This window comes from Pongo abelii, chromosome 8 (assembly GCF_028885655.2).
Source record: "Pongo abelii isolate AG06213 chromosome 8, NHGRI_mPonAbe1-v2.0_pri, whole genome shotgun sequence".
NCBI lineage: Eukaryota > Metazoa > Chordata > Mammalia > Primates > Hominidae > Pongo > Pongo abelii.
Window position 1 is genome coordinate 139,933,400 of NC_071993.2, and position 24,002 is coordinate 139,957,401.

The window sequence follows — 24,002 nt, forward strand, 5'->3', positions numbered from 1 at the left end:
GGCCCAGGCAGCGTCTCCTCACATCTGCCTAGCGCCAGGCTCAGTGTGGCTGGGGAACCGGGGCTGCGCAGGTACCTCTGGTCGGGATTCAGGCTCAGTCCATGCCACCCGCGGCGCCATTCGCCTGTGCAGCCTCCAGTGATGCATCACTGCGGGTGCGCCTGAGATGCCAGCTATGCTCTCGTGTGATGCAGAAGCATCACCTCTGGGCTGGACTGTCCTGGCAGGACCACACCTGGCAGTGGCCACTGTCACTGCCCAGTGATCTCGGTGCTCCCTGAGGCTGTGCGCTTCTCCTTCCTCAGATGAAAAGTGGATGAGGAATCCCTGTGGTCCAGGGCCTCGTTTTTCTCATACTGCTTTCATTTTTCACACTGTGGTCCGGCCTCCAGTTTCTTTGCAGCTGGGAAGTATCAGGAGGAATTGGAGCATGGAGCAGCTCAGCGTGGCCTGAGCAGAGTGCGGATTCGCAGCGTTTCCAGCTGCTCAGATGAGTGGGTTCTTTTTCACACAGGCCTGTGGGTGGCTGAGGTTCTGAGTGGGTGAGCATCCCACTGTTGGCTGCCTTGTGGGCAGCCTCATTGGTCCAGCAAGTATGTCCTGTGCATTTGCTATGTGGGCCCAGTGCCAGGATCAGGGTAACCGCCTGCTCTCAAGACCATGGCCTTGGGCACCAGGAGTGCCTGGGGCAGTGGGTTTGCCTGGCGGCTGCCTCCCCCACCTCTCTTCAGTTCTGCTCCACCTGCCTGGGAGCGATTTCCTACCGAAGTGTCTGTGCACATCTCTCTGCCTTCCTAGAAGCATCTGCATTTTAAAGGAGAGGGAGTGTCGGAGTCAAAGGCCAGCAGGAGTGTCTTGCGGGGTCCTCGGATGGAGCTAGCTTCGGGGCCTGAATGGGGTGGGTGTCAGTCCTTGAGATCGGCTCTGCCCTTCCTCTTGGCAGAACAGCTGTGTGGTGAGCCCCTCAGAGGAGGCCACACAGAGGCGAGCAGGGCCTCCCAGAGGGCTTAGAAATGTTATCTGCTCCCCAGCCGTGTGGAGCAGGTGCATCTCCAGCACCTGTCCTTCCTTCCTCTGAGCCTTTCTGTCAAACAGCAGCATGGGTTATAGTGAGACCCTGTGGGCTCCATGCAGGCCAGTCCTCCCCACCCTCCGCAACCCCCCGGGTGGAGATACCACGTTCAGAGGCCACGTTGGTACCTGCAGTCTGGCTCCTTGGGAGCTGGCAAAGGCCACACCCAGCCTGCACCCCGGGTTCGTGGGGACATCTGTGCCCTCCTCTGGGGTAGTTTCCAGATTGCCCAGGGTCAGAGTAAACATACGCGGTTCTGAAGGTTTGTGGACAGTGACACAGTCGTGCATAGCCAGAGCACATCAGGAAGCCGTGTTTATCACAACGCAGAGCGTCTTGCCTGATGGAGTGTTCTGGTAATGCTGGAGGCTGGGGGCAGGCGGTGCCCGGTGGCACGGGCACCCTGGGGCGGTGTTGGTACGAAGGGACACGTGAGTTTAATGGTCTTTCAGAAACCACGGCTGGCCTGGCTTTGGTTTCACTGCTGAGCTCCCACCCACAGCAGCCCATCCTTGCCCCCTCGGTCCTGGGCTGGTGGGGTCATCCTCTTGCTCTCACTGCCGGCCACGTTCCTCTGCCTGCTCACAGCGCCTCCTTGGCACCCTCAGTGGCAGGCTTGCTGGAAAGACTCATCAGACGTTAATTAAATCCATCTCCACAGCAATGGGAGGCCGGGCAGACCCAGGCTGGCAGCAGCAGATTAAATACAGGGTTGTTTGCCCTGCCGAGAGTTCAGGGGCAGGGCTTCTGGGAGGAGGACCAGCCTGGTGGCCCTGGAGGCTCTCAGACCCCAAGGTGGAGACCTGCTTGTGATTTTTGGTGGCAGGAGGGTTGTAGGATCGGATCCGGGAGTCCGGCCCTGCCCCACACCAGCCTGTGAAAGAGGCTCTGTGTGCAAAGCGAAGAGACTCTGTCCCCCAGGAGTGTGCAGCCTCCTGTGTTTCAGATGCAGATTAATGCAGACTTGCTCACAGAGCAGAACTGAAAAGATGATACTGGAATCAGATCTGGCACCACGGAAACTGTAATTAAAACCCACACACATGAAACACGCCGGTCGTGTGCCATCTAAGAGGGCCGTGCATCCTCACACGAGTCAGTGATGCAGCCTGCGGCTCTGGCTGCTGCTGGGATGTTCAGAGGGTGTGTGTTTCATGCCTCGCGCAGTGGCAACTGGCAGCTGGGGCGCACAGCTGGCCGTGGTGACAAAGAGTGACAGCAGTGCCAGGCGCACCCATCTCCGCGCGGCCCGACCGCACACCACACCTGCCGTCCATCACCTCTCTGACGGTGACAGTGATGGATGCATCTTTGGAGGCTGGTGGCCTTTTTTAACAACCAGTTGCCAATCACTGACAGGTACATTCTCAGGTGCCAGCTGGGCCTGCAGGGGAATGGCTGTGGGGGGCATCGACATCCAGAAGGAGCCGTCTTCGGAGAGGGGCTGACGTCGCAAGGAGACACCCCGAGAACCAGGCTTCCCAGAACACGGCTCTCAATGGGCACCAGGGAGGGTACCACCGCTGCCTGCAAGGCAGGATCCCAGCGCCTGCCTCAAAGGCTGTGTCTGCCGTTCAGTGGAGACCATGGCCGGCAAGAGCAGACAAGGCCAGGCTGCCCAGCAGCATAAGCCCAGGCCCAGACCTCAGACATTCCTGGTGCCCAGGCGTCCTTCCTTCTAGTGTGCACTGCGTCCTGGGAGGGGGTCAGCTGTCAGCCAGTAGGTAACATCGCACCTGGTCATGGCCTCCCCCACAGCCCCACAGATTCCTCTGAGACCCGCTGGCTGCTCTGGCCCCAGCCAGGCTCCAGGAGAAGTTCTGACTTCATCTGGTTACCGGCTGCCTTGTTGAGCCCCTCTGCCCCCTGATCCCTCAGCCGTGGGCACAGTGGGCACTGTGAGGCTGTGGACAGGAGAGGCCAGGTCCCTGTGTCCACTGGCAGCTCCCATCGGGCGTGACAGACGGGGACCACTGTGCAGCTGTCGCTAGCCCTGTGTATGGGCAAGCCTGAGCTCCTAAAAACTGAGAGCATGGCGGCCAACTCCTCAGCCTGACGATGTTCCTGCATCGGCTGCAGTCGGCACAGCCCTCCAAAGCCTTGTGCCATTCAGGATTTGGCCCATCCTGCAGCCATGAGCGGACTCGGTGTGGCAACATGGGCACAGTGTGTGTCCAGAGGGCAGGTGGCAGGGAGAGTCCCTTCTAATTCCCACAGACCCCAGAAAGCCTGGCTCAGAGTGACATTCCTGCAGAACCTCAGCACTGTCTCCAGAGCAGCATGGATGGAAAGATGCACACAGCCCCATCCTCCTACCGCCGTGGGTTAATGTTAGCGCAGCCCCGTCCTCCTACCGCCGTGGGTTAATGTTAGCGCAGCCCCGTCCTCCTACCGCCGTGGGTTAATGTTAGCGCAGCCCCGTCCTCCTGCTGCCGTGGGTTAATGTTAGCACAGCCCCGTCCTCCTGCTGCCGTGGGCTAACGCTAGTCATTGTCAAGTTCTCATCTTACCTGGGGACCCAGTGTGTAGACAGACCTTGTGCAGACCCAGTGGGGCACTGCCCTCGCCACGTGCCCAGCGTGCCCTGGATGGCGAGGCGGGCCAGTGGCAGCCTCTCTGCCCTCCCTGCCAGCTCCTCAGCCACGAGGTGGAGGTCAGGGCGGTGGGGACCTGCAGAGGGCACGTGAGCTACGCCATGCTGCTCGGTTCACTCACTTGTTATTCTAGAGTCTTGGTATAAAATAGCAATGGCAACAGCAGAATCACTAATTTAAATCATTAAATTTATTTTTTAATTTCTCTGTTTAGAAACACTTTTATTTGGTCTGTTTCTATATAGGGCCTATGACATCAACTGAAAATAAAATAAAATGTTATACTTAATTATAGTGACGACATTAGGCTTCATATTTAGGAGATTTTTTCTAGGAAGTTCACTTTGCAAATATTACTCAATATTTTCAACTGGTATATTGATGCCAAGAATCTTCTCATTTTATAGAAAAAGAAGACAAAAAACAAAAGACGCTGTGGCATTTTGTCCGGTCTACCCTAGGACTCTGTTAGAGGAACTGTTTTTTGGACTCAATCCTAATTGATTCATAATCCGTAGTGTGTGTGTTCACCAATCTTTAATGCACTTTTCTATATTTTTTATGAGCTCATACTTTATTTAAAAATTCCTCTGCCTGCCCTTGGATTAAAAGAAATCCATGGGAAAGGTAGGGCACAGAGCAGGTCTCTCGTGCCAAGGCAGGGGGTTGCTGGAGACCCCGGACACTGTGTAGCCTCATTTGTCCTCCTCTTTCACACATCGCACCTGGCTCCCTTGTTAGCAATCAGTGACTCTGAGAAGCATACAGGGGACCCTGGGACGAGGGCTGAGCTCTGTGTCCTGTGTCCCCCTCCCTTTGCTGCATCCCCCTCCCCAAGTCCAGCTGTGCCAGTGGAAGGCTGGGGATGTCCGGGAGGAGCCACCGAGAGGCACAACAGGTGCTTCTGCCACTGGGCAGGGCCAGTCCTGCGGAGCCACCCCTGGGCCCAGCAGAGGGTGCCCGGCGTGGTTCTAGACACAGCCTGAGAAAGAGACCTGCCGCCTTCTTCCCAGAAAGTCTGTTGAGCTCTCGCTGGCTTGAGAGCAAGTGGGCGCCACTCCCGTTCCATGCACGCCGTGTCCGAGCCTGCCAGGCTGCTGGAGTCCGGGAGCAACCTTGGGAGAGGACGTGAAAGAGTCTTTATAGCATGTTGTTGTTCTGGGTGGCCGTTGACAATGCACACAGAGAGGAGGGAGGCCACTCCGATGCTGACGCCAACATCTCCCCATGACAGCGCCTTTCACTGGCTGCATTTCTGCACCCTGTAAGCTCGGGATGCAGGGCCTTGTGCCCGGCCCTGGGGCTTGCAGTGAGGTCTGTGCTCCAGGGCCTCATGGTGGGCACTTTTGTCAAGTGATAGGGTCCCCCTTCGGGTCTAGGGTCCCCCTAGGGTCTAGGGTTCACCAGGAAGACCTTTGAGAAGATGGAGTTCACCAGAAGGGCTTTCTCTTGGGAAGTCAAAGTAAGGGAGGCCGGCGAAGTGTCTGAGGGCCCGCCCCGCAGCCCTCCCAGCAAACCCCGCCCCGCAGCCCTCCCAGCAAACCCTGTCCCACAGCCCTCCCAGCAAGCCAGGCTCTCAGCTCCTCAAATTCCATCTGGGATGGTCATTCTCTGTGTCCGGTGCCCACCCTGGTCCTAAAAAGCTTGGAAATTGGCACCATGGCACACTTTACAGAACGCCTTTCCTGGCTTCACTGGGGGCTGAGCACGGGCACGTGCCCCCTGAGGAAGGGTCCTTGGTGCCTGCCACCCTGGACTCCCGGCCTCACCGCACATTTCCCACACCAAGTCTGGCCGGGGTCCCTCTGCCAAGCTCAGGCCCAGCCCCCGGAGAAGCCTGTGTGAGGCCTGTGGTGGGGGCGTGCCGACAGAAGGCAGCGGGAAGGTGGTTTACTCATCATTACCCTGCACCTGCTACATCCCCAGCCTGTCGAGCCTGGAGGGCACAGCTGTTGCCCTGTGGGTCTGTGTGCTAATAGGTCCTAGTGGCCCCTAGTACTTGGGGGTGGTGGCTGTAGTGCCAGCCCCCTGACCTCCACCACTCCCAGAGGGGGACGCAGCGCTCTCTGGCCTCTGCTGCCCTCCTCGCCCTGGGGGCTGGGTGAGTCGCACTCTCGCTTCCAAGAAGCCGCACTTGTGTGTGCCATAGGAAAGGAGTCTGGAGCCTCCGGGAGTTAATTTGAGATGATGTGTGCTGTTTCCATCAAAGATCGTCAGGCTTGGGTGTGGTGCTTGCGAGGCCCTCGCCATGCCCCCTGCCAGGACCCAGGGGCCTCAGCAGAGGCGTCTTCTAGGGTCTGAGGACCTTGTCTCTGCCCTGTGTGTCCGTTGGCCTGTGTATGTTTGATGAGCACTGACGTTCGGGGGTGCCGCCTGTGTCCACCCCAACGGGGATGCCAGAGGACTCCAGAGGTGCGGCTTCCGTGGCACTTTCCGTGGCGTCCCCAGGACGAAGCAGGTTTTAAAGACAGGACTTGCATGTCGGGGCCGCCTGTGAAGGGATTGGCTGGTTGTCCTCCTTTCCCACTGCACGGCGATGTCTAAGACCTGCACCAGCGTCCATAATGTGAGTTACCAAGAAATGGCTAACCCCACGGGACCAGTAATGCTTCCCCAGGTGGATATCCAGAGGACTGGGGCGTTTGTCAGAACTTAGCGTTTGAATTATCTCTGCCCGTTTGCAGTGACCTAATAGTCAACCTGGAATTCTGTGTGCTGGTTTGTCAGCGGGCTCCGCAGTTTTCTGAACTGTAACGGAAGTACCCCCTCGGTTCTGAGCAGTGGCCCGGACCCTCAGGCACACTGAGGGCAGGAGCGGTGGGAGCCTCTTAATGAATTCTCCTTTCACAGCAAAAGCGTTACGTTGGTGTAGTGGCGCCGCATCCAGGAGCACAGATTTATATTCATATTCACCATTACTAGGAGAATTATTTGTAGCATAGAAAATGTTTATCCCCTGGAGTCAGTTCTGTTTTCTAGAGTCATTCAAAAACTTAAACTGAAACCGTAATGATTTCCTATTAACTTGTTTTAAGGAAAACCCATGTAAAGTACTCGGGCCTTTTGTTGTGAACCATGTTTTAGAAATCCTTTTCTACTTCCTCCTTTCATCCCTGCTGCTAGAGAGTGGCTACGTGGAACTTGCGTGTATAACCCTTCTTTATTTCTAGACATGTTTCTGGTTAAAATTTAACCAAAAACGACAGGATAATAAAGAAGGATGGGACTTGGTGACTTGCCGCGCCTTTGGTCAGTTTTCCCAGTGAGAGCCACTCGCAGGGTCCACGTTGTTCGCCCCCAGCATTCACCACCCAAGGGTCAGGCTTCGCTGAGGTCACAATGATTTCCTGGAGGAGGAGGAGGAGGAGGAGGAGGTTGGGGGGTGGGGACGGGGAAGGGGAGGAGGAGGATGGGGAGGAGGAGGAGAGAAACCCCAAGAGTTCACCTACAAAGAAAGGGGAAGGCCAGGGACAGTGGCTCACACCTGCTTTTCCAGCACTGTGGGAGGCTGAGGCAGGAGGATCATTGAGCCCAGGAATTCAAGACCAGCCTGGGCAACATAGAGAATCCCCGTCTCTACAGAAAATAAAAAGGTAAAATTAGCCAGGCATTTTGGGGCACGCCTGTAGTCCCAGAGTCTCAGGAGGCTGAGGCGGGAGGATTGCTTGAGCCCGGAGGTCGAGGCTGCAGTGAGCCAGCCATGATTGTATCACTGCACTCCATCCTGGCCAACAGAGGAGGACCCTGTCTCAAAAACGTAAAAATAGAGATAAATAAAGAAAGGGACACAGCCTGTCTTGGGTTGACAGCATGAGATGGGCTGGCCAGATCTCTGCAGCCCAACAGCGGGCAGCTCTGTGTCTGTGGGTCACAAGTGGTTGGTCTCAATCTGGTTCCTGCTGGACAAACGCTGCAGGTTCACACCACAGGAACTTCTCGGCATCTGTGCCAGGAAAGTTAGAGCTTCCTCATCTTCGGAACCCCAGCCTGCATTGCACCCAGAAGCGGATACCCCCAAATGAAGCTGGAGGCTGCTCTCCACTCTGCAGAACCCCGGCCCTCGTCACGCCCAGAAGAGGATACTCTGGAATGAAGCTGGACATTGGTATCCACGTCTGCTTGCTTTACTCAGTAGCTGACGTAAACTGAGGTGGACGTCGGTATCCGCGTCTGCTTGCTTTACTCAATGGCCGACGTAAACTGAGGTGGACGTCAGAATCTTTTGTCTGCTTGCTTTACTCAATAGCTGATATAAACTGCAGCTGGCTGCAGCACCCACGAATGGCTTCTTTCTGAGATGTGGCCGTCCTCTGCAGAAAGGATGCATACTTACAGAGAAGGCACTTGCTCCTGAGGGAGAGCAAAGGCCAGGTCAAAGCTTTGTGGGACAGGAGGTGTCCTCACGAGTCTCCTGGAGAGGGTCCTGCTCCCAGATGCCGATCAGCACCGGGTCTTGCAGCCCTGAGGGGTGGGTGCTCTGGGAGCTTACCAGTTAGAGCTCATGAGCCAGGCTGCATCAGACAGGGCCGAGGAGAGCTGGCGAAGTGCTCCTCACAGGTGCCTGTTCTGTTCCTGTTGGATGAATCCAGGTGAGTCCCGTGTGAACACAGAGCTCAGAGAGTCGCACCCCGAGAACACACTCTGTGTTCCCCTTGATGCAGCCCCGACCTGGGCCAGCATGCGCAGCCCTGCAGGAGGAGGCCTTTTCCCCTTGATGCAGCCCCGACCTGGGCCAGCACGCACAGCCCTGCCCTGCAGGAGGCGGCCTTCGCACAGTGGCACCAACGCAGCCCTGCCATGCAGGAGGCCTTCGCACAGTGGCACCAACACAGCCCTGCCCTGCAGGAGGAAGCCTTCGCATAGTGGCGCCAACTCTCAGAGGCAACAACACGCCTTGTCCTGAGCAGAGAGGGTGCCCACAGCCTCTGGAAGTCAGCCCGAGTCCTGAGCAGAGAGGGGCGCTCCCAGCTTTGTCCTGAGCAGAGAGGGTGCCCACCGCCTCTGGAAGTCAGCCTGAGTCCTGAGCAGAGAGCAGCGCTCCCAGCTTTGTCCTGAGCAGAGAGGGTGCCCACCGCCCCTGGAAGTCAGCCCCAGGTCTGAGCGAGAAGACCGCCCCCAGCTTCGCTCGCTGGCCATTAGTCTCAGATCCTGCCTGCCATCCCCAGCTGGAAGGCGGTTGCATCTAGTCGGCACCCAGTCAGGCTGTGTCCAGCCAGAGCTTCCCATGCAGGGTTTTGCTGTTTTAGTCTTTGCTGTTCTTCAGGGAAGTTTTGGAGACTGGCACAGCTTTCCATAAATTACAGCCCCGTGAAGCAAAAAGTGCCTCCTGATGAGTTTGGACCGTGAGGGACACCCAGCTCCGATGCTTCCTTCCTGGGGTCTGGAATCCCTGGTGAACCTGGGCCCTTGGTAGCCAAGAAACCCATCATTGAAATTCATGATGCCGGTTTGGTTCTCTTTGGCGGGATTTATCATTGACAGGCATCCTGCGTCCTTTGGCCCTTTATTTAACCGCTGAAGGCATTGTTTTTAAGACCATTTATTTTACAAGAGTTTCTTTTCAGATGTTCCTACGAACATCTGTTTGTGGCTGAAATTCGACCCAGCCGGCCTGTGCCTGCCCCGCGCCCCCTTTGTCCCCGGCCTTTGTTTCTGATTTCATGCTATCAGAGGTCTGCGTGTTTTTCTGCATGAAGTTGTCAGCAGGATAAAAGCTCAGGAGCAGGGTCACGTTGAGAGGGGTGAGCATGAAAAATTGGTAAAATGTGTCTTCAAGGCCACCCACCAGCGCTGCACTCAGCCCCAGCAGGGACCAGGCCCGGGAGTGAGGGCGAGCCCCTTGTGCGGACCCTGGAGGGCCGGACCCTAACCCTGGGGCTGTGGGATCTGCCCCTCCCTTCATTCATTCATTTGTCCCGTGGGTATCAATTAGATGTCTGCAAAGTGCCAGAGGCAGTTTGCTTCCGAATCAGCACTTTCTTCAAGACTGGACTTACTCCTCCTCACGTGTGGGGAGGAAACTTCTGAATCGCTAAAGTCAGTGGCCGAGTTCACATCACCCCCGCCAGCCCACAGCAGTCACACCCTTTGCTAAGCTTGCTGACGGGCAGCCTCACTGGAGCGCAGACGTTACCCTCCCAGGAAACCGTGATGAGGACTGGGGTGCACACGTGTGCTGAGGACACCCTCCAAGGCCAGCCCCAGGGCTCGGACAGGTGGGCTGGGGCCACGTCTGAGCCTCCTGGTTTTAGTGCATTCACTCTGGTGCAGACAGACCATGGCTGAGCGTGTGGTCCCGAATTCCATCCTTGGAACAGAGGAAGTTTTTGTTATGAGAAAGAACTCCAGCCACAGTGGATTTGCACCTGCAGGTCTGTATCTTGTGACACTTAAGGGCCAGGCTGGACGGGCCCCCACAGAGGTGGAGGAGTGGCCAGCTCTGGCCAAGCTGCCAGACACCACCGTGGGAACAGGTGCACCCGCAGAGCTTCTGTGCCTGCTGAGGGGCTGGGTGGCGAAACAGGTGCACCCACAGAGCTTCTGTGCCTGCTGAGGGGCTGGGCGGCGAAACAGGTGCACCCACAGAGCTTCTGTGCCTGCTGAGGGGCTGGGCGTGGGAATAGGTGCACCCGCAGAGCTTCTGTGCCTGCTGAGGGGCTGGGGGTCGTGGCCTCAGGAGAGGGCTTATTTTGTTGCTTTCTGCTTTAAGGTGGTTTTTCTTCTGGTTGGATGAGAAAAGTTAGTTGAGCCCCCCACGGATTTACTCAGCAGCCGAGTATGTAGGAACTGGCCTGGTCCTGGGGCCAGCATGTGAGCCATCCCCCACCACCCACAGGCCTCCCAGGAGGCCCTTCTCCCACAGCATAGCGGCCGCTGTCACCGAGGCAGTGGCCAGATCAGGAATTCCAGGACCCCCGGGAGGGTGGACACTGTGGCTCTGCTGGCCCCTGTGTCTATGGAATCGGTGTTGGCGGACGTTCTGTTCATGGTGGGATATGCCCATAGGTGTCAGGCAGATGGGAGGGTTTCAATACCGTCTCCTTTAAGGGATCTCAGTTTGAAGGAAAAAAGCCTTATTCTCTTGAGGCTGGTTTAATTCCTTAAGAACGCACTAGAATCTGCCCCTTAGTAGCTGCCTGTGGTGTTTCTAGATTCGGGGGCAATGTTGGCTTTGTGGTTCGTTTTTATTTTATTTAACTGTGAACACCCTTTTGCTCCCCGCATTGAGGGGAGAGAGAGGACACGGCTCTCAAGAAGTTGAAGAAGTTGTTGGGATTCCCAGGCTTCATGAGGCCAGGCTGTCCCTGAGCCTGAGGCGACCTACAGGGCCGACTGGTTTCCATCCACTGAGGAATGTCAGGATCAACCTCAGCCTCACTTTGTGCAGCCGCCATGGTAGACATGCCACCACAGACCATGGCACCATTGTCCCTCCCGAAAGTGCCGTCCTGGGCCCAGCAGTGCAGCCCCTGGCAGCTTGCGACGCCCGGGCTGCCCACCTCTCCGTGGCACAGGCTTGGGGACAGGGCATGCCCGAGCCAGTGGCTGGCTCAGGAGGCCACAGAGGTGCATTTGCCTCTGCTCCAGGGGAGCTTGGGCAGTTCTGGGAGGGCCTGGGTACACAGGGAGACGCGGTGGGAGGGTGCCATGGCCTGTTGGCCTTTGATCTTGGGGCAGGTGGTTCTGCCCGCCCGCCACAGAGGACCGGGTCCTCCATCCCCTCGCAAGCTCCTGGAGGCCACGATGCTCCTGGGGACGCCTCCCCTTTGGGAAGGGGAGGGCTAGGGCTGTCCCTGTTGCCAGGCTCTGGCCCTAGGAAGGAGGTTTGTGGCCCCAGTGACTAACGGATTCCCTTGTCTGCCTGGGAGTGTGTTGACCACCAGGGAGTAACCAGGGAACTGGACTCTCCGTGTGGCAGGAGGGGCATCTCCCAGCCTTCGCTCCTGATTGCTTTTCCAGTGCCTGAGTCGCACCCCTGGGATCCCAGCTTTCCCTTCCCGAGTCCGGGCAGCCTCTGTACTGGGCCCTGCTGGGACCTTCCTCCTCGTGAGGCATGTCACGGCTGGCACTGGCCCCGGCCCGGGCCTCGGGTGTGGTGGGCCCACGGTGTGTCAGACCCCGGGTGTGGTGGGCCCCGGGTGTGGTGGGCCCGGACATGGTGGGCTTCGGGCGTGGTGGGCCTCAGCTGTGGTGGCCCCAGGTATGGTGGGCCCTGGCGTGGTGGCCCCTGAGGAGGAGTGTGTCCTGGAGAACAGGCGGGTGCATGAGAGCTCCCAGCTCAGCCACAAGAGCAACACGTGCCGCCCACCCAGCCTGGCCTGGGGCTTGCTCCTGCCTACCCTGAGATGCCTCGGCAGGACTAGAAGCCAAGCCTGGGGTAGGGCCTCAGCGTTGCCTGCACGCCGCCCGTGTGCCCAGATGGCTTCTTCTGAGCCCTGAGTGGGCCCCTGAGGCTGTGTGTCCACTTGGCCCAGGCAGGGCGCTCTGGACACCTGGTGATTCCAGGTAGAGAGTGGAGCCCAGGCGCCTGCTGGCTGTGCGTGCAGTGCCTGGAGGCTACAGCCAGCGAGGATTCATTTCAGAGAGTACAGAACAACTTTTTGTTTTTATAAACCAGCTCTTGAAGGTTGCATTTGAAAACTTGGGCTGACAGGGTCTGAGAGGATGCGTTTGCCTTTAGTAGAGTTTTGGATTTTGTGGCAGAGTGTCCGTGACAGTTGAGGGGGTGATGGGACAGATTCAGCTCCCGACGTGAGACCAACTGCACAGGTGTACATCGGGGCGACTCTGCCTGCCATGCAGCTCTGTGCACATCAGAATGACTGCGTGATTTCCTTGCACAGAAAACAGCCCTTCTCCTGGGCTGACACCTGTGCCCTGGGCCTGTGGACGCCCTGTCCAGGCAGCATGCCTCCTTGGTTATCCAAACAATAAGAAGAAATGCAGGAACTTCGTGATCCACACACGGGTGGATGACCCTGGCACACAGCATTCCCGTTAAATTCTAAGTGCGGATGAGACAGCACACCGGACCACTCTTTCCAGAGCCTCTTCGTGCGGCTACTAATAACGAAATACATCTTAGATGGCTTTTTAAACATAGCATTTAGGGTATTTGTTTCTCCTTTCAAAAGAGAAGAATCCCTTCCCAAAGTAGGCGAGCCGGAAAGGCCTGGCCTGGCCGCTTTCCGCATGAGTGGCCACGACTTTGCTGGATTGAAAGGCAAAGGGAACAGGCCAGCTTTGGCCCGTTCAGCCCGACCTGATCACTCCTTTACAGCCTGTGAATGAGGCAGCTCCGGGGAGGGGTGGGGGGTGGCCGGCCCCTTCCTGGGCTCTGGGGTCCATCAGATGTTTGTCCTTTGGGAGCCCGCCTGAAGTGCTGAGATAAAGCAGTTTTTAAACAGTTTCCCGCAGATGCCTTTTAGGAGACAGAGCCATGAATTTCCTGAGCCGCGTCCTGGGGTGGCTACAATGGCCGTCTGCCTGCCAAGCCTTCTCCCATTCAGGGAAAGCAGCTTAAGCCACTTAAGCCCATTAGCATCTGGATGGGGCCGGACCTCCTTGGGACATAGGGGTGGGCAGGGTGGCCCTGCTGAGTGGCTGTTTGGGTGCTTGTTCTAATCCTCACGCTGTTTGAAGGCTCCAGACTGATTTATGACACATGAGTCCAAAAGCCACTTTGGGGGGCTTGACCCCATCAGCCGGTCTGTGCTCAGAATGTCAATGGCCTGCCCTGGAGTGTGCTTTGGGGATAGCGGGTGGCCACCTCCTGGCCCAGGCTGAGACGCTGCACACCAGCCACCAGGAGGTGGACGCTGCATCTTGGCAAGAGGCGGGTCGGGCTGCCGAGGGGCTCCAGAGTTCCTCTCAGTTCCTGCTGAGCGCATGCCCGGAACCTGCACAGGAAGGCTGGGCACCGGCCCAGAGGTGTCCTCCTGAGCCCTGTCTCTGAGCCCCAGCCAGCGCCCGGGGCACTGAGGTGCTCCTCAGCAGCACCAGCTCCCAAGGGCCCTTTCAGGAAAAAATTTTTAAAGCCAAAGTTACTTTTGGTGCAGTTGTCATTTTATAAAACAAAAATCATATATTATTTTCTTAAAAAAACAGATTTATAGGCCAGGTGCTGCTGCTCACACATGTAATCCTAGCACTTTGGGAGGCTGAAATGGGACAATCGCTTGAGCCCAGGGGTTCACAGCCAACCTGGGCAACATCGCGAGACCCTGTCTCTACAAAAATTTAGAAAATTAGCTGAGCATGGTGGTGCATACCTACAGTCCCAGCTACTCGAGGGGCTGAGGTGGGAGAATCACTTGAGCCCAGGAGGTCAAGGTTAAAACGAGCCTTGATCACGCCGCTGCACTCTGGCCTGGATGACAGATCAAGACCCTGTCTGCAAAAAAATTTTTTTATTAAAAACAAGCTTGATTGAGGTATAATTTACCCACAAACTATAATCCAATTCTAGACTATTCCTCCATATAATCCAGTTCTAGACTATCCCTCCAGCCTCCGCCCCAGTCAGTTCCCTCCCGGCCCCCGCAGTCTCCTTGCTGCCTCTGTCTCTCCGACTTTGCCATGTCTGGGTATTTTGTGTAAATGGAATCTACAGTCTGGCCTTTTGTGTAAGGCAGCAACTGCGCCCTCCTCCACCCACACCAGCGATGCAGAAGCGCCGGTGCCTCTGCCTGCCGTGAGCACGGGCCCTCCCTGTCCACACGGGGTGCCTCTGCCTGCTGTGAGCACGGGCCCTCGCTGTCCACGTGGAGCTTTGATTTCTCCCAGATGTGGGTCTCACACTTCCCTTGTTCGGTGAGGTCCTAGGCATTCTTGTTTTCATGACTTCTGCCAAGCTCGGAGAGCTCAGTGCCCACAAGGCCCCTGTGTCGGGGCCAGGGGCTCCCCGTGGCCAGTCCACCAAGGTAGGGGTCTCCAGCTCTCTTACCTTTAGGGACTGACCCTCAGTGACCATTCCCTGCATTGTACTGAGGTTAAGACAAGAAGAATTTTCAAAACAGGCCTCAATGCAATCCTTCGCAGTGATCTGTGCCGGCTGTCCGCCAGCCAGGACTGTGCCTCCTGGAGCAGCTCAGCCATGCAGTGTGGGAGAGAGGTTGGCACTCACTCAGCCTCCCTCTCTGCTGCCCAGATGACTGCCCCTTCCCCTAGCTGGTCAGGCCAGTGAGCATCCACAAGGCACCAGAGGCCGCAACCCTGACCCTGCAGCACTCCTGCCCCAGCCCCTCTCCTTGGTCCTCCTGGTCGGGACCCTGGCAGGAGCCCGAGCTGTTCTTGGGTCCTGTCCACCTGCCTCTGGGCCCCTGCCCACCTCAGCCTGCGCCCCAGGGCCTGGTTTGAGCCTGTTAACACCACAAAGCAGGCGTGTGACCTCAGCCGTCCCTCCCACGTCGGCTTCACCAGATGAGCCTGTTGAGACGGTTCCTGGTCAAGCCGCCTGCAGCCGTTACCCGTTGTCACAGTCAAACAGCTCTCGAGGGAGTTCAGGGACGGGAGAGAGCGAGCGGGAGGAGGCCGGCCATGTGCCCCCACAGGCACCCTCTGTGCTGTTCTCAGTGCTGCTGTGCCTTCGGCGCCTGCTGGTGTTGCTCTGGCTTTTGCCCCAAAGGAGCTCTGTGGGCAGCAGCAGCTCCGGGGTGGCCTCACGGTTGCGGCCACCCTTTGTTGGGGAGCAGCCGGCCTCAGGCCCTTCGCACGTGTGAGGGTTGGCTGTTGCGGGAGTGGCCCCTGACCCCAGATGTGGAAATCTGGATGTGACACCAGCTGCTGTCTGGAACCAGCCATCCCATCCCACTGACTCGGGGTGTCAGGTGACGCTGCCATGGGCAGGTGGGCCCCCCTGGGACTTATCTCCGTTGCTGTCTTTCTGCAGACGCTCTGCACAAAAGCCACCATGCAGACGGTCCGGGCTGCCGACACCAATGAAGTGGTGAAGCTCATATTTCGTGAGTCGGACAACGACCGGAAGGTGAGCGGGGCCTGTGACTGGGCGGGTGACACACGGGGCCTGCGAGGGACTCTGCAGCTTCCCTCAGGGCTGCCCTGCCTGCCCGGGGTGGTGGGGGCTGGGGGACACGCACAAGGCTCGGGGAGCTCAGGTGCTCATGGGCCACTCTGACTTCACAGGTTATGCTCCAGTTAGAAAAGAAACTCTTCGACTACTTCAACCAGGAGGTTTTCCGAGACAACAACGGCACCGCGGTGAGTTTGTGGTCCGATGTGGCGGCTCCCCCATCCTGGGACACCCATGCCCCTAGGCCTTCCCATTACCTCTGCTTACCTGGGACCACCCTGCCTTGTCCCTGCCACCTCCAGGGCTCAGTTCTGAGCCAGTGCAAGGCAGACTGCTGGGGACACATATTGGGTGCATCCGGCACCCTGGGCCAGGTTGGGTGGAGGCTCTGTGTCACTGTCCTGTCCTCGGGCAGCGTGACGCTCAACCCATCAGCTTCAGAGACCCCCACATGTGTGAGGGGAGATGCTGGTGCTGTGGGGTGGGGAGGAAACCCCCTTGTCTCAGAGTGAACCGGCGGGGCCTCGGGCCTTGCTCTGAAGTGGGAGACTGAAGGGAGCAGGTTCCTCACACTCCCGTCGCTAGACTTGCTGTGTGTGGGTCTGTGTGTGAGCACGTGTGTGTGCACTAGTGCGTGCGTGTGCACATGTGCACGTGAGTGTGTATCTGCCTCTGTGGGGTGGGTGTGCCGCTGTGTGTCCCTGAGCACATGTGTAAACAAGTGTGTGTCAATGGGAACGTGCGGCTCAGGTCAGTCCACAGAGAGGTGGCCCCTGCCACTGAGAGACAGCCCCGGCTGCTGGACCTGCTGTTGGTTTTGAAATCGTGAGTCTTCCCTTCGAGGGATCAGTGTAGGCGAGCGCTGAGGGGCGGCCTACGCACTCTCTTTACAATTTTTATTTTTTATTGTGGTCTACTTTTGTCCCATTTTTAATGTATTTACAAATGTTTATCAGCGCAAAGAACCAGGAACCACGCAGCAGCTGGCCGGGGCCCATGTGCGGCCTTGGCTGATTTCTGTAAACACGCCCACTGTGGCGATTCCAAGCCACATGTGATGCCATGTGCAAGGAGCCAGCATCCAAGATCTGGAAACCTTGGCATCGGTTCCTAGGGCTCTCCTGAGCCAGCTGTGGTTCCCTCGGCGCTGCGTCAGGGCAGGTGGCCCCTGTCCTCAGGAAGCTGTCTGGGGAGTGGCTGTGGGAGAGGTGAGGGAGCACAGGCGGGTGGACCCAGGCCAGTGCAGCTGCATTCACATCCTAGCATCCTGGGCCAGCCAGGTGTCCGTGCCTCAGTTTCCCCTCGTGGGGTTTGGGGGCTTATGGGTCAGTGCATGCAAAGTGCTTAGGAAGAGCTGGGGCCTCTCAGTGCCAGACAGAGGGGCACGCCCAGCCCAGCGGACACTGCCAGCCCCGAGTCCCAGGCCCAGAACCTCCACTCCAGGATGGCATTCGCTGCCTCCCCAACGGCCCCCAGACCCCACGCTCCTGTCCTCTCGGGAAGTCACTTCTGCCTCCTGCCCCTCATCAACCCAGAGCCCAAGGCTCCCGTGACACCCACTCCTCCATGGTGCCTGGGCCTCTTGTGCCTGTCCCTCTCACCTGCTGCAGGAGCTCATGGTCCCTTCCCCCACTGGGTGGGGTCAGGCCTTGGTGTCCTGTCCCCACAAGGCCCCATCAGCCTAGGCAAGCCTAAGGTCTCCTCCCCTTCTCTCCATCCAGGCAGGCTGGGTTTCCTCCTGCTCCATCTGTGGGAGGCACTGGGCGCTCTCCCCAGCTCCACCACCTGTACCTGGTGGAGCCCCCCAGCCTCCTTCTCAAGCCTCCAGGGCCTGGTGGGGCGGCCTGTCTGTGGCTCCCGCTGCCCCTGTCTGGCTCTTCCTGTGGGACTCTGGGCTCCAGGGTGCCTCCAGCTACAGGACACTCCTGGGTGGCACACCCCGGCCTCGTCAGTGGGGAACAGGGAGAGCCTGGGGAGCACAGGTGTCTGGGTGGAGGCAGGTGCCCAGGAGGTTTCTGGGTGGAGACAGGTGCCCAGGAGGTGTCTGCGTGAAGAGGGGTGCACAGGAGGTGTCTGCGTGAAGGGGGGTGCACAGGAGGTGTCTAGGTAGAGGCAGGTGCCCAGGAGGTGTCTGGGTAGAGGCAGGTGCCCAGGAGGTGTTTGCGTGAAGGGGGGTGCACAGGAGGTGTCTGGGTAGAGGCAGGTGCCCAGGAGGCGTCTGCGTGAAGGGGGGGTGCTCAGGAGGCGTCTGGGTGGAGGCAGCTGCCCAGGAGGCGTCTGGGTGGAGGTGGGTGCCCAGGAGGCGTCTGGGTGGAGGCGGGTGCCCAGGAGGCTTCTGGGTGGAGGCGGGTGCCCCGGAGGGAGACAGGGCTGCCGTCCTCGCAGCTGCATGGCTGCTGGAGCTTGGAGGAGGTGATTTCAGGGTCTCCCTAGCAGAGCTGGCTCCTCAGTGCCAGGGGAGCGAAGTCTCCAGGGACCTTGCACAGGGCGTGAAAAAGTGGAGGGTCCCTTGGAGGAGGATTCCAGGGCAGCCAAGGGAGATGGAATGTTTTGGAAGGAGCAAGGAGACAGGGAAGAGGGAGGCTCCCTCATCCACAGGTAGGGTGGTGGCGGGGGACAGGTCCCAGCCGGGGCTGCGTGGAGTGGGGTGTGGCATGGAGGGGCGTGTGACGTGGAGGGGGCTATGGCGTGGAGGGGGGCGTGGCATGGAGAGGGGTGGAGAGTGGAGGGGGGCGCAGTGTGGAGGGGCGTGGCGTGGAGGAGGTGTGGTGTGGAGGGGCGTGGCGAGGAGGTGCGGCATGGAGGGGTGTGGCATGGAGTGGGGTGTGGCGCGGAGGGGCACAGGGCGTGGAGGGGGGTGCGGCGCGGAGGGGCACAGGGCGTGGAGGGGGGTGCGGCGCGGAGGGGCACAGGGCGTGGAGGGGCACAGGGCGTGGAGGGGGATGCGGCGTGGAGGGGAGTGCGGCGTGGAGGGAGTGCGGCGTGGAGGGGGTGCGGCGTGGAGGGGCATGGCGTGGAGGGGGGTGCGGCGTGGAGGGAGTGCGGCGTGGAGGGGGTGCGGCGTGGAGGGGCATGGCCGTGGAGGGGGGTGCGGCGTAGAGGGAGGTGCGGCGTGGAGGGGGTGCGGCGTGGAGGGGGGGTGCGGCGTGGAGGGGGTGCGGCGTGGAGGGGGGTGCGGCGTGGAGGGGGTGCGGCGTGGAGGGGCGCGGGGCGTGGAGGGGGTGCGGCGTGGAGGGGCGCGGGGCGTGGAGGGGGTGCGGCGTGGAGGGGCACGGGGCGTGGAGGGGGCGCCAGGCGTGGAGGGGCGCGGGGCGTGGAGGGGGTGCGGCATGGAGGGGACGCGGGGCGTGGAGGGGGTGCGGCGTGGAGGGGGCGCGGCATGGAGGGGGTGCGGGGCATGGAGGGGGCGCGGGGCGGAGGGGGTGCGGCGTGGAGGGGGTGCGGGGCGTGGAGGGGTGCGGGGCGTGGAGGGGTGCGGGGCGTGGAGGGGGCGCGGCGTGGAGGGGGCGCGGGGCGTGGAGGGGGCGCGGGGCGTGGAGGGGGCGCGGGGCGTGGAGGGGGCGCGGCGTGGAGGGGGCGCGGCGTGGAGGGGGTGCGGCGTGGAGGGGTGCGTCTAGAGCATCTGGGAGCAATTGTCTTTCATGTGCGTCCAAAGTCCTCCTTTTCTCTCAGCATTTTGACACAGAGCACGCCCCTGCCGTCGGCAGCCACCATGCCCTACAGTGTTTCCTACCTTTAGAGAAAAATTAATCTGAGTATTTGAGAGAACTTTTGGATTTGATTCTGAATGAAAACACCCCGTGTGACTGCGGAGGCCTCTGGCACTGTGTGGATATGTCGGGAGTCCCAGGCGGATAGGCGGCCCCAGCTCAGGAGGCGCCTTGTGAGGCTGCTTCTGGTGAGAAGAGCCGATGGCGCGGCCTTCCTGTCCGGCTGATCAAATCCTCTCTGCTCGGTGCGTGGGACGACGGCGCCTTCGGGAACGCCCCGTGGGTTCCTGCTGACCCGGGTGCCCTCGCACTTGCCTGAGGTGCCAGCACACCAAGTCAGTCGTGCCCAGAAATTGGGAGTTGTCCCCATCGACGGAGGGTCAAGCTGGTCGGACGGGGAGCGTGGGCAGATAATCCCATCTCCAGGGTCCGGTTAACCACACAGCACCGCAGCCGTGGAGAACAAACTCCGTCCGCAGGATGGATGCGCCTGCGCCAGTGACAGCCCCGAGTCCATCGCATCCTTCATCAGCCGCCGGTCTTGTACCCGTCTGACAGAAATTTAATTCAAGTTGGCTCCTGAAAATAATTATTGTATTTTAAGAGCAGTAATCATTCGCCGGGACATGATTGAATGTGTCCATGCCTATTGACTTTTCCTATGATTTATAGCTTTGTTTAGTCGATATTCCCATCGAAATTGTATACTTAATTATAAGTGTGGCTGTCAGGGCTGCAGGATGGAGTGCCCTGGTGAGGATTTGGAGAGATTAAATTTTCCTCGGCTGTCCCAGGGCCAGGCTTGGGAGTTTCCGCAGCGCCGGCCTCTTGGAGGGAGGTGTTTTCTGTGTGTTTAGCAACTGCTGTAGCCTCAGGTGCATTGATTTTCTGGGCCTCGTTCCTTTATCAGCGCCAGTGTCTCTGCAGGAGCGGCGTGAGCCGCGGCCGGGACAGCCCCTGACAGATGCCCAGGATCAGCCGCTGCTTTGTCATTGTCCACACGGCCCTGCCTGCCTTCACTTTGTAATCAAGAAGAATGTGGGAGACCGTGCGAAACTGGTGATCATGTTTGTGAAAAATCTCAGAGAGATACAAATTATCAATTCAACAGCAACGCGTGCAGTTTCTAATCAGAAACCTCTTCTGTCTGGTATTTTGTTCCAGCCGCAGCAGGGACCCTCACCTACATCATTCCGGGGGCAACAGCCCCCATGCCGGCCATGCAGGGCGAGGCTCCCTCCAACTTCTCAGAGCCAGTGGCTGAGTAGGGACACGCCAGGACCCTCCAGCCACACGGGATCCCCCCGCAACACGGCCGCCATGGTCCCTGCGCAGCTTTGTGTTTATATCACGGTCGTGCGTACCTCTGCCTCTCCTGTAGGCAGGAAGGCCCGGGGAGGTAAAGACCGCATGTTCGGAGTGTCTGGCACAGTGCCGACGTAGGAGCATCACGGTGAGCCCGTGTCCGATGAGGATGGAGGCAGGCCCAGGCCAGGAGGCCTCTGTCAGGAGACAGGCTCACGAGTGAGCGACGGGGATTCCCAGCCAGGCTGCCCTGGGGTTTTCTCTCAGGCACCGGGCTAAGGGCTGGTCAGTGTGTGGGGGCGAGTGCGTATGGGCCTGGGGGCATCACAGTGGACAGAGGACAGCCTGGGGCCCTCAACCCTCCACCCCCGGCTCCAGTACCGTTTAAGCAGCTTGAAGGTTCAAGTTCATTTCAAACCACACACGAATTTCCTTTTATTTTTGCTTTGCACTGCCAAAACTGGGGGCCTTCTAACTCAGAAGACAGGGTGGGAAAGTGGCCTTGGTCCACTGAGCAGTCCTGAAACACCACCACCCAGGCAGGACGCTGGCCAAGGAATCCCATTCAGTCCCCATGGGAAGGAGGGAGCCCCTGGCCACCAAAAATCTGGGGCAGCCCCAGCCTGCTCCTTCTTCCTGGAGTTTTCCAGCTTCCCCACAACTTGCCTTGGGGTTGTACTTACTGGAGTGTGTGTGAGCGTGTGTGTGCGGACGTGTGTGAAGAGGCATACGCATGTGAGCCTGTATGAGTATGCATGAGTGTGAGTGTGTGCATATGCTTGTGAGCAGGCGAGTGCATGTGTGAGCGTGAGCAGACGTGTGTGAGCAGGCATATGCATGTGAGCCTGTATGAGTATGTGTGGTGATAGTATGCGTGTGTGTGATCGTATGTGCATATGCATGTGAGCAGGCAAGTGTGTGAGCCGGTATGTGAGCAGGTGTCTCAGCATGTGTGTGTGAGCAAGCATATGCATATGAGCGTGTGTGAGCATGTGTGAGAGCAGGCGTGTGCACATGAGCGGGTGTGTGTGTGAGCAGGCGTGTACATGCATGAGCATGTGTGAGCAGGTGTGTGCATGTGAGCCTGTATGAGCATGTGTGAGTGTGTATGCATATGCATTTGAGCGGGTGAGTGTGTGAGCATGTGTGAGCGTGTGTGTGTGAGCAGGCGTATGCATATGAGCAGGTATGTGCGTGTATGTGTGTGAGCAGGCGTATGCATATGAGCAGGTATGTGCGTGTATGTGTGTTAGCAGGCGTGTACATGTGAGTGGGTGTGGGGGGGGAGGTTTGCTTTTTAGTTAGAAAGTTTAGGCAGACCCTAGCGGCAGCAGCTGAGGCCTGAGGGAGGCCCTGGCCACCCAGGAGCAGGTGCTGACCCCAGAGGAGGCTCCGGGGGCCTGACAGCTCTGCAGGTCTCTCTTGGAGACTGAGGAAGACTGGGGAGTGTTCAGTGGTGACAGTGAAGCCATACCCTGCAGTCCAGCCATACACGTGTCCAGACACAAACGTTTGGCACATGTACCTGGCACACACAGCCCTCAGACATATGTCCAGGCACACCTGTGCACACACCAAACTGTGGAGTCGCCTCTGCCTGGGCCCCAAGGAGGCATCCCCAGAGCTGCTTGTAGGGACCCCGTCATTGGGTGGTCAGATTGGCAGCTCAGAAGTAAAGATGGCAACACACTCAGATTCCGCCTGGCCTGGAATTCCTTGGCCCGGTTAGGAATTGAAGAGCAAAGCAAGTGTGTGTGGTGTGTGTGTGGGGGGAGTGTGTGTGTGTACACGTGTGTGCATGTACATCTGTGCACTCGTGTGTGTGGTGTGTGTACATGTTTGCACTCACGTGTGTGGTGTGTACGCATGTGTGTGCATGTGCACTAGTGTTTGTGGTGTATGTATGTGTGCATATGCATGTGTGCACTTGTGTGTGTTTGTGCATATGTGTGTGTACACGTGTGCACTCGTGTGTGTGATGTATGCATGCGTATGTGTGCGTGTACCTGTATGCACTTGTGTGCGTGCGTGTATACAGTCACGTCACATAATGTCGTTTCAGTCAACAACAGACTACATATGTGACTAAGTTTCGATAATCTGACAGTGGGGCTGAAAAGCTTCCTCTCACTGTGTGATGTAACTGTTGTGACATCGCAGCGTGGCGGCACTGGTGTGAAGGAGCCCCTGCGCCGCCAGCTGTGGGAGAGTCTGGCACACTCAGGGATGCCCAGCGCGTCATACTTTAGAGCAGCAATAAACAAGTGTGTTACTGGTGTCTGCGTTTCTTCTCCCACACTTTTTACCATTACTGTAATGCACTCCTTCTACTTAATAAAAAAAAGGTACTGTAAACAGCCTCAGGTCCTTCAGGCAGGTCCACCGAGAGGAAGGCGCCGTTATCATAGGAGGTGAGGCTCCATGCGGGTGGTTGCCGCTGAGGGCCTTTCCGTGGGACACACAGGCGGCAGAGAGGAATGTCGATGATCCTGACCCCGTGCCGGCCTAGACCCGTGTCGGTGTCGTTGTCTTCATTTTTATCAAAAAATGTGTTAAAATTTTGAAATATTAAATATAAAGAATAGGCAAAAAGTTTATAGTATAAACAGAATATTTTATCCAGCTATACAGTGTGTTTTAAGCCAAGTATAATTTGACAAAAGTGAAAAGTTGAAAAATGTTAAAGTTTGTAAAGTAAAAGTTTCAATAAGTTAAGGTTAACTTATTACGAGAAAATACATTTCAGTACATTCTGTTACTCTCAGCGTCTCAGCGCTCGGTATTTATAAAGTCTGACATTGTTACTCTCAGCACTGGGCATTTCTAAAGTCTGCAGTGCACAGTTGATCCCAGGCCTTCCCGCTCACCCCCGCCCGCTCACCCGCTCACCCCGAGCCCCTCCCAGCCCTGCCAGCTCCTTTGTGAGCGGGGCTCCACAGAGCCTCATGCTTTTTCTTCTTTAGACCGTGTTTTTACTGTTCCCTCTCCATGTTTAGATACGTTCAGATGCCCAGGTACTTACACTGTGTTACTGCCACCTGCAGTGTTCAGTACAGTGGCCTGCTGTGTGGGTCTGCAGCCCTGAAGCCACGGGCCTCCCACCGTACAGCCCAGGCATGGAGCGTACACGCGCTGTGATGTCCCACAACGAAATCGCCTGAGGGTGTGTTTCTCAGACCGTATCCCCGTTGTTACGTGACACATGACTGTGTGTGTGCAGAACCCTTGCCAAACAGCCTGGATGGATGACTTGGTGGCTGTTGAGGGCTGGGCCACAGCGGAGCAGAGAG

The 24,002-nt window shown here is 58.1% G+C and overlaps 1 protein-coding gene across 5 annotated transcripts in view; it reads left to right on the forward strand.

Moving 5' to 3' along the window:
• INPP5A (inositol polyphosphate-5-phosphatase A) overlaps positions 1-24,002 on the forward strand; it is a 244,174-nt gene that overhangs the window by 196,890 nt on the left and 23,282 nt on the right. For all 5 annotated transcript variants that reach the window (XR_008510733.2, XM_024253980.2, XM_054523088.2 and 2 more), the window contains 2 exons: positions 15,557-15,652; positions 15,811-15,885. Coding sequence is in view for 4 of the 5 variants with exons in the window: in XM_024253980.2 (XP_024109748.1) it covers positions 15,557-15,652; positions 15,811-15,885 (171 nt within the window). In the remaining variant the exon portion in view is untranslated. The remainder of the gene's footprint in view (positions 1-15,556; positions 15,653-15,810; positions 15,886-24,002) is intronic.